Raw genomic sequence first — 10,000 nt, 5'->3', positions numbered from 1 at the left:
TGGACGAGGGTGACTTTGGATGATAAGGAAGTCAGTTTAATTTTAAAGCCATGATTATTACTGGATGAGTGATTAAAATTAAAACCATGGGTAATTACCATCAATAAAACTATAAAAAGAATTCATGTTTTCTGGTGTTGCTCTTGTCATACGGAACCTACAGTGTTCGTTATTTATTAGTTTACTGTAATTGTTAGCTTAAATAAGTACATTTAAGGAATCTTCATCGATGTATGCTATGCGTTTGTTACAGAGAACGTATCGGGCAACGTCATCAGATTTTTAAGATCAATACCTGTGTAAGGCCTCAAATCCAGTATTGGTTGGGCTCTAGTATATAGTATATACAGTATATAGTGGAAGAAAATGACAACATACAACAGATTGCAAGAAAAAATGTATGTATATACACTTATACGCCACTTTATTAGGTACTCCTACAGTAGTTAAAACTAATGCAGTCCAACAACAGGCTTCAAAACATTTCCCTATCATGAGGGTTAAATGTTCAGTTTTTGTTAAAACTGTTATAGGAAGGTGTTGATTCAACTTTCGAGTCTTTGAGTTGGCTGTAGTTTGTGGTGCTTTTGAACTGTACAGTATCATACTGATCCTTTATATTTAGGCTACCTTCACTGGTATAAATGGGGAACTTTACATTAAGTGCAGTCTTTTTAGGTTTAGTTTAATGGCCAAATCGTCCACCGCTGTTGGTTGATTATTATGTGGATGTTTTAATAAAGGTTAAGGGCTATAATGAATAATGAAACACACATGTATGTATTTATATATAAATATTAGTAAATCCATAGAGAAAGCATCAGGTTCTGTGTTCTAATTTATGCAAGTGAGCTGCTGGTTGTCATGATTCCGGGTTCTGATATCACAGTGTACACATTCTAAATAATTGTTGGCAGTGAGAGAGAGGCTTCACTTTTGTTCTGTTACTTGAACTGGTTGCATGCTTATCAGAAACTGATCAGTACGCCTTATATTTCTTCGCTCGATTCATTTAAAGAAAAAAAAAGGGAAAAATGTGGTAAGTACCTTTGCTTGAGTTTCAAAATATTGTCTGGTTTTTGCATAGTAATTTGGTCAAACACTGAAAGAGTTTAACAAAGTCATGGAAGAGAAATACAACTAAGTTTTACTATATTATAAACCTTTTGTCACATTGTCAGGCAACGTCGTGCTCCAAAAGAGGAGCTGCTGTGTTCAGGGAGCAGATTAACTCTGCCCGCCCTGTCCAACAACAAAGGCCTGCTGACCGGCAGACCGCAGCTTCCGGGGAACACAGTGCTGAAGCTTGACGAGGCAATCGCCTGCACCCTGGGCGAAGGTGTTTCACGGGTAAGAAATACCAGCCCATCCTTGCACCATGTTCTTTATATTTTATATCAATAATCTGACTTTTTGAAACCAGAATAAGTCCTTTGCAAAGCCAGCGATGTTGGATGCATCTATTTGGAGAAAATACATTTTATAGGCAAAGTCGCTTGTGCAGTTATTATTAATTTCATTATTATAAGTGTAATCATTTCTGAATGTTTTTTTTTTTTTTTTTTTTCCTGTAGATCCCCTCGGCCACTCGTTGCACGATGAGGCATCTCAGCTCTCGGCATACAGAGGTCAGCCAGTGGCAGGCCCGGATATATGAGAGCATTTGGCAAGTGGAACAGGAGATCACTGCTTTGAAGCTGGTACGTACATATATACTGTACATCTAAATACCTAGAAGCTACTCATGTGCAAAGGAGGAAAGAGAACGCCGTTAGAGAGGGAAAGAGTGGCTGTACACTCAGTTCAGTAGCTCTCTTTATTTGAGAAAAACTTAAATCTCGTCTTCAACGTTGCTCTCGTGTGTTCAGGTGAAAGACACGGCCGAGTGCCGTCTCCACGAGAAGCAGTTGTACAGTCAGCTCATCAGTGACTGTCTGGTGCTCAATACAAGTTTGAGCAGAGACGTCCTGGCACAGGACCACATCCTTATTCACCTCAAGAAAGAAGAGCAGCTTACCAATGAGACCAGAGAGCTGCTCCAGAAGCAGATCCGCATCCTTCTCGACAAACTGAGGTCAGACCATCCGAGTTCTTTCTGAATCAATCCTGTTGATTTTTCATGTAATAATAACTTCATGTTAATATCATCCACTAAATTTAAAGGGTTTTCCTGAACCGTATGTCCATATTATGTTAATCTTTTGGGTTTTAATTGTTACAAAACAGACTGAATAAAATAGTAGGGACACCTTAATGCTGAGCTGACATCCACATTTTTCTTCATCTTCAAACATTCTCAGAGATTTCAAGGCTTCAGTCACTTTGAAGTGCAATTATTACAGAAAACGAGGAATTCAAGCCTCAGTCTGGATTTTTGCTACAGTTTTGTACCAGTCTGGAAACCGTGACCTATATAGAATCTGATTTGGATTTAAAACGTGATCTGAAATCTGCTTCTGTTGCATCTCACCTTGTTTCCTAATCCTCCCTCCAGCTCTCTGAAGGAGGTTCGCACTCAGCTCCTGGCAGATTTTCAGGACAAGGGCCAAGCCATCGAGGTCACCACCAAATGCATCAAACACAGGGTCAACCCCGAGCTCCAGGCTCCTGCCGCTCAATACAAGCCCGACCTCGTCAGCTATGACAAGTGGCTGTCCCACTGCAGGGAGCTGAGGCTGATGGCTGGTAACCTGATTAAAGACTCTTCTACCTTCAGGGGAAACCTGCGGTTCACCCTGGCTAATGTAAGACAACACTGCCACTACCTAAATTCTAAGGCTCACTTGAACACCAGCTTTTAGGGAAAGAGAGCTACGAACATTTTTATGTAAAGCTTCTGTCAGTGTGAGAATGTGCATTCTTCTTGATCTCCAAATGAATGTGTGAACCCTAAAATCTGGGTTCCAGGCTTCATTCAGCTAAGTAACAGGAGAGGGGAGATTACACTTAGACTGAAGTTACGCCATAAAGGATAATTTTGCTATTTTAACCCTTGTTTTTTCTTTCCATTCTGATCGACATTTTGTCAGTTCTTCATCATATAGCCAGAGTAATATTTTTAGTTGGTCCAGAAATATGAACTATGCATGCTTGTCTCTCATCTCCTTGCCGGTGTGTGTGACGATGCAGATGAAAATTGCCCAAGAGCGCCAGCGCCGCAGCACCACTGACTCACTGAGGAGAGAGATCAACGAGCTGAGCAAGGTCCAGAATAAAATGATGTGGGAGAGGAAGCAGGTCAGTCAAGTGAATTTTAGTCACAATTCACACAGCCTACCATCCACGGGTTGATTCTACTCCACTTTATGAGATGGTTACTCATTATTTTATGGCTTTCTTTAATCTCCAGATGAAGGATGAGATTTCTGATCTGACCAAGGACATTCAGAAATTGACTGGTCAGATATGGAACTGTGACTCCAAGCTGCATCAGGCCACCCAACGCCTGGACATCCTCAACCAGAGACCTGGACGTGAGCACTGCCTGGACCAGGTAAGTGGCTCACTCAACAGCTGAGATATGATACGGTTGCAGTCAGAAACACAGAAATGAAATAGCCTTTCAGATCTTAGTTGTTGTCACTTTGGAAACGTGGCGGCTTTAACCTTCTTTTTTTCTGTTCCTCCTCCAGCCCTACATCAGCCTCACACTGGAGAAACATGACCTGGCAAAGATGGTGGCTGGACTTAACCCAGTACTGAAGCGCTCCCAGTAAGTCTGTCTAGCAGTAGCTATAGCCCGTCACCTAATGTCTTACTTTTAAATATTTTGACCCTCTTCCGTAAGATATCCTGAATGTATCCATTTTCATGTTAACCCTCAATTCTAGGCGGACTTGAAGGTTGCACGCAGGCGTCTGAAGGTTCTGGAGGACAAACTGATCACAAATGCTCATAACCTGAACGTGGAGCAGAAGTGCCAGAACCTGCACCAAAGTTTCCTGCCTGCGCTCGACACCACCGTGGTCCTGGCCAAAAAGGCCACGGGCCGCTCCAGCCCTCGAGCCTACTTACAGTAGAGCCTGGCGGAGTGCATTAGCACTCTGCTGCACCCCTGTGGTCTCTTCCGCAGTGTTGTAAAATGTAATAAAAAGTCTCAAAGCAAAAATGATATTGGCTAGTTGAGAATCTGTAGGTACCCATCTTTGTTTTCTGCTGGGGATCGAGGCCCTGTGATTTTGAGTGATATTGTGTTTTTGTTGCATTTTCCCAAAGAAGAACTTGGTGAGTTTGGCCCAGAAACCAAATCATCTAAAAGTTCATTCAGGGGGTTGATGCAAGAAACTGTCTCGTGGTTATTTATTTAGGATTTTTAAAAGTCACATTACCAAAAAGCAGCTGACACACAGTGAATGTGGGGTCTCCTGGGCAGTTGGCTGCTTCCCCCTGTTGTTTACAGTATTTTTAGCCTGAAAATATTTAAATTTGAAGACTTTCAGGAAAAACCCCAAGTGAATAAATGGTTTAGTACTTCACCGCCACCACTTCACTCCCGGACCGGGCAGTGTGAGATGCTTTGAATCAGCATTTAGACTTTAATGTCGGAAGATTAAAATCTACAGACAATAAAACTGAAGAGTAAACTGAAATAATAAAATATCAACAACAAAAAAATTAAAAGAATAGAATTTCTGCTGGTGTTTGGGAATGGGTGGCTGAGAGGTTGCGGTCTGAGTTTTAAAGTCCCTCTCGGCGACCTGAGAAGAGTCTGCAAGCACACCTGGCGAAGTGTATCAGCGCCGCATCCGAGGTGTGGGGATACCCAATGTAAAGTGCCAAAAAGCTTATAGTGGATTTTAGGACACGCGATAATAATCATCCTATGACGTAATACATATATACATCGGGCATGAGAGGTTTACGGGCACTCGTCTCAGAGACGATGAAAACAGGTGACAAGTAGAAGGTAGCGCAAGTATGGTAGACAACAGACTGTGATGAGATCCAGGAAGTGGGCAGGGCGCGAATTGATTTACAGCTTGAGGGGAGATGGGACAACGAGCAGGAGGAGGAGGAACAGCCTGACCCGAGAGTAGAAGAGAATGTAGCAGGATTGGATGACCTTGGCATAGCTTTCGGACTGGCAGATAACATAGGCAGAAAACCAACCCTAAGATCAGACACGCACAAGAAAGCTATTCAAGGGCATCACCAATTCCCACTGATAACGTCAGGGGGAGGGATGAGATACAAGCCGTTTGGTATAGGGGATGTGCGGGCGATAGTGGATAAACTGCCCCCGGTGGCTGAGGGAGGGAATTTGTGGCTGAACCAATTAGACCGTTTAACTGCGGGACAAAGACTGGCCTTGGGCGACTTTAGGGCAGTGGTAGCGCTGCCTAACGAGCGGTGGCGTCATGGATCTCGAGAGAGAAGTCGGCACCAGTAGGATTGGAGATGACATACCACTGACGCGTGTGATTACAGACATAGGGCGGGCTATGAGAGAAAAATATCCACTTCCCAGCGCAGCAATAATGCCCAAAATGAAATGGGATCCCAAACAGAACCCCCGTGAGTACATAGATCAGGGAAAAGACACATGGCTTAAATATACTGGCCAACATCCAGGAAAAGCAGGGACACAGAGAGGAGTGGTTCAGACAGGCAGTATTAGAAGGTGTCCCTGAAGAAGTCAAAACAGCTATGATAAGCAACCCTGATCTGCCTGGGAGTGATTCACATGTGTGGGAGCGCCATCTCATGCACCACTTATCTCGAGCACAAGACACATGCGAGAAGGAACAAGATAACATTAAAGAATTGCAGACACAGCTGCTCAAACTGCAACATACTGAAGCTAGACAGAAAACACAAGAGAAGAATAGGAAGAAAGGAGAGCCCATAAAAATAATGATGACAGCTGAACAAAATCAGAACCCCGACCTGTACCCCGTTCCGCCTTGGGTGCCACCACCATTGCAGCAGCAGAGGGGCTATAGTGGGGGGAGCATGAGAGGACGGGGCGGACGAAGGGGAGGCGTAAGGGGTGGACCTGCTCAGCCGGGGGGAGGCCGTTGCTACTACTGTGAAGAAATAGGACATTGGGTCCGCGATTGCCCCCACCTGAGAAAAGGAGGAGGCAGGGGAGGTCCAGCTGGAGGAAGAGGTGGGCGGTCCAGAGGCAGGGGATGGGCATCATATGGGCCGCCTATCGAGGCAGAGCCATATAGAACCAACATGCCGGCCGTCCACTGGGAGCCACCTGAAGAGTGGGATCCTCAGTACCAGTGACACGCCCCACAGAGAGACTCTGGCAGCACTACCACGGCAGATCCAATGCTGTCAGTACAAGTCGAAGAGCAGACTCTGCCATTTTTGGTTGACACGGGAGCCACCGTCTCTACCATGAAGGCGGTGCCTCCTGCTTCCTTTTCGGATTAATCCATCACACTAATGGGGTTCTCTGGGGAATAGCAGACTCTGCCGATAACCAAGCCACTACTTAACGCAGTTGGGGAAACAATCTCTGACACATCCTTTTGTGCACTCACCCGCCGCCTGAATTTATTGGGAAGAGATCTGTTGGTGAAATTAGGGGCGCCGATAATGTGCAGTGCGGATGGTTTGGTGGTCACTCTACCGATGGAACGAAACTGCCATGTTTGGGGCAAGCCACCTCAGGTCAGTACCTCCTACAGCCTGTACACGAACAGCACGCTGACATCTACTGGGGCCTGTTACAGCCGGACACGGTTGAGCGACGAGGTATCCTCTGGGCATACATGCTGTGGAAACCCTGGATCGCCTCCTGGAGCCCTATATCTCCCTCCTGATCCCCTCACGTCACCCTCTTTTACGACAGGCTGCCGACAGATTGGTATCAGGACCAATTCCAGGAACAACTGGATGGTCATGAATGGACGATTGAATCACAAAATATTTATGTGGCACCCCAGGGCGTGGCGGCAGCGGTCCTATTGACTCCCGAACAGGCTGCATGGTACAGGATGGGGGATGAAGCGTCCCCACATGTCTCATTAGCTCTACACCCCGCACATCAGGCCAAAGAACTAGGGGGTATAGTAAAAAGGGCACAGGAACAGGCGGATTGGGTACAAACAACCATCCCACAGGTACACTACTCTCCCGCTTCACGTACGTATCGCATAAATATCAATGCCACCGACACAGCAACCATGGAACACACACATATCACACGTCAACATGGTAGGGAGAAAACAGATCATCACCTGGCAGCACACATGATTGAGTCACTCCCTCAACGATTATGGGCTCAGAGCCCTACTGATGTAGTATGGGCTGGGCACTGGAGAGCACTGGGCTGGCTAGCTCAGAACCTAAGATCACCACTAACGGGGCAGAATAATCCCCTGGTGACAAAATCGGTAACAGGGTAGTCCACCCCTGTTACCGAAGCAAGAAGACATCGAAAGGAGGAAAGGGAAACAGCGCTCCCTTCCTGCATGTAGCAAAACCGCGCTACCCACGCAAGAATTAAAAGCTAGAAAAATTGATTCAATGTCGCCGGCTCAGCTTAGCATTTGTATTTTCTGTTGGATAATTGTACTCATGGTGTTTGGCTGGGGCTTAAGTAGATTGCTATTGACAGGGCACACCCGCTTATAAGTACATATAGAAAAAACAGGGGGACGACATTAACAGTGTGTGCCGTAGATGCCTGTCAATAATACTAAGTACTGGGAGTTGGGGCTTTGACACAAAGGTTGGCCGCCTGGAAAACCAAGGAAGATAACAGTGTAAATAATAAAGGCTTTCGCTTGCTTGGCACATATATTCCGGCGTACGCATAAAGGTATTAAGTGTCGTGCTATTTCCCCGGCGGTAGGCTAGGATGCGTTTATACGGCAATACCCGGCTATTGGCATGGCTGGCAGCCCTGTCAGTTAGATTGATTGACACTGCGATTCAGGGAAGAACGAGAGCCATGATGCCACCGCTCCTGCCCTTAGAGGAGCACATAGAAGTAACCGACAACAAAGTTAGGCTTAGGGTTGTGGGTGACTTTGAGTGATCTCTTTGCAGCGATCAAAAGGGGAATTGTGGGGATACCCAATGTAAAGTGCCAAAAGCTTATAGTGGATTGTAGGACACGCGATAATAATCATCCTATGACGTAATACATATATACATCGGGCATGAGAGGTTTACGGGCACTCGTCTCAGAGACGATGAAAACAGGTGACAAGTAGAAGGTAGCGCAAGTATGGTAGACAACAGACTGTGATGAGATCCAGGAAGTGGGCAGGGGGAGGATCCAGCGAAGACAGTACTTAAGACACCACTAAAAGATAACGAGTCAGATCTCTCTTGTTACCACTTTGAATGCATATGCTCTATGCAGTAACGGAGGGATCTCCGCACTTTGCAAACTGCGTGATAAAACTGAGTGCACTGTCTACAGTCGTCTCTCTCTGTGTGTTCCTTGCTGCATCAACGTTCACGGGGAGTGGAAATTGTTACCACTCAACACTGGTAACCTGATTAAAGACTCTTCTACCTTCAGGGGAAACCTGCGGTTCACCCTGGCTAATGTAAGACAACACTGCCACTACCTAAATTCTAAAGCTCACTTGAACACCAGCTTTTAGGGAAAGAGAGCTACGAACATTTTTATGTAAAGCTTCTGTCAGTATGAGAATGTGCATTCTTCTTTATCTCCAAATGAATGTGTGAACCCTAAAATCTGGGTTCCAGGCTTCATTCAGCTAAGTAACAGGAGAGGGGAGATTACACTTAGACTGAAGTTACGCCATAAAGGATCATTTTGCTATTTTAACCCTTGTTTTTTCTTTCCATTCTGATCGACATTTTGTCAGTTCTTCATCATATAGCCAGAGTAATATTTTTAGTTGGTCCAGAAATATGAACTATGCATGCTTGTCTCTCATCTCCTTGCCGGTGTGTGTGACGATGCAGATGAAAATTGCCCAAGAGCGCCAGCGCCAAGAGCACCACTGACTCACTGAGGAGAGAGATCAACGAGCTGAGCAAGGTCCAGAATAAAATGATGTGGGAGAGGAAGCAGGTCAGTCAAGTGAATTTTAGTCACAATTCACACAGCCTACCATCCACGGGTTGATTCTACTCCACTTTATGAGATGGTTACTCATTATTTTATGGCTTTCTTTAATCTCCAGATGAAGGATGAGATTTCTGATCTGACCAAGGACATTCAGAAATTGATGGGTCAGATATGGAACTGTGACTCCAAGCTGCATCAGGCCACCCAACGCCTGGACATCCTCAACCAGAGACCTGGACGTGAGCACTGCCTGGACCAGGTAAGTGGCTCACTCAACAGCTGAGATATGATACGGTTGCAGTCAGAAACACAGAAATGAAATAGCCTTTCAGATCTTAGTTGTTGTCACTGTGGAAACGTGGCGGCTTTAACCTTCTTTTTTTCTGTTCCTCCTCCAGCCCTACATCAGCCTCACACTGGAGAAACATGACCTGGCAAAGATGGTGGATGGACTTAACCCAGTACTGAAGCGCTCCCAGTAAGTCTGTCTAGCAGTAGCTATAGCCCGTCACCTAATGTCTTACTTTTAAATATTTTGACCCTCTTCCGTAAGATATCCTGAATGTATCCATTTTCATGTTAACCCTCAATTCTAGGCGGGACTTGGAGGTTGCACGCAGGCGTCTGAAGGTTCTGGAGGACAAACTGGTCAAGAATGCTCATAACCTGAACGTGGAGCAGAAGTGCCAGAACCTGCACCAAAGTTTCCTGCCTGCGCTCGACACCACCGTGGTCCTGGCCAACAAGGCCACGGGCCGCTCCAGCCCTCGAGCCTACTTACAGTAGAGCCTGGCGGAGTGCATTAGCACTCTGCTGCATCCCTGTGGTCTCTTCCATGCAGTGTTGTAAAATGTAATAAAAAGTCTCAAAGCAAAAATGATATTGGCTAGTTGAGAATCTGTAGGTACCCATCTTTGTTTTCTGCTGGGGATCGAGGCCCCTGTGATTTTGAGTGATAATGTTTTTGTTGCATTTTCCCAAAGAAGAACTTGG

The 10,000-nt window shown here is 45.5% G+C and overlaps 1 protein-coding gene and 1 long non-coding RNA gene across 2 annotated transcripts in view; both read left to right on the top strand.

The window, feature by feature from the left end:
* LOC120786421 overlaps positions 1-9,817 on the top strand; it is a 12,138-nt gene extending 2,321 nt beyond the window's left edge. The window contains exons 3-10 of the mRNA XM_040121866.1: positions 1,182-1,350; positions 1,575-1,700; positions 1,869-2,074; positions 2,495-2,744; positions 3,130-3,237; positions 3,350-3,493; positions 3,633-3,712; positions 9,604-9,817. Coding sequence (XP_039977800.1) covers positions 1,182-1,350; positions 1,575-1,700; positions 1,869-2,074; positions 2,495-2,744; positions 3,130-3,237; positions 3,350-3,493; positions 3,633-3,712; positions 9,604-9,793 — 1,273 coding nt within the window. The 3' untranslated portion in view covers positions 9,794-9,817. The remainder of the gene's footprint in view (positions 1-1,181; positions 1,351-1,574; positions 1,701-1,868; positions 2,075-2,494; positions 2,745-3,129; positions 3,238-3,349; positions 3,494-3,632; positions 3,713-9,603) is intronic.
* Positions 8,958-9,454, top strand: LOC120786954. Its single transcript, XR_005706798.1, has 3 exons — positions 8,958-9,010; positions 9,123-9,266; positions 9,406-9,454. It is a non-coding gene; the product is annotated as an uncharacterized LOC120786954 (long non-coding RNA).
* Positions 9,818-10,000: the final 183 nt, after the last annotated feature.

This window comes from Xiphias gladius, chromosome 24 (assembly GCF_016859285.1).
Source record: "Xiphias gladius isolate SHS-SW01 ecotype Sanya breed wild chromosome 24, ASM1685928v1, whole genome shotgun sequence".
NCBI lineage: Eukaryota > Metazoa > Chordata > Actinopteri > Istiophoriformes > Xiphiidae > Xiphias > Xiphias gladius.
The sequence above is the reverse complement of the archived record's forward strand: the minus strand, read 5'-3'. Positions and strand labels throughout refer to the sequence as shown.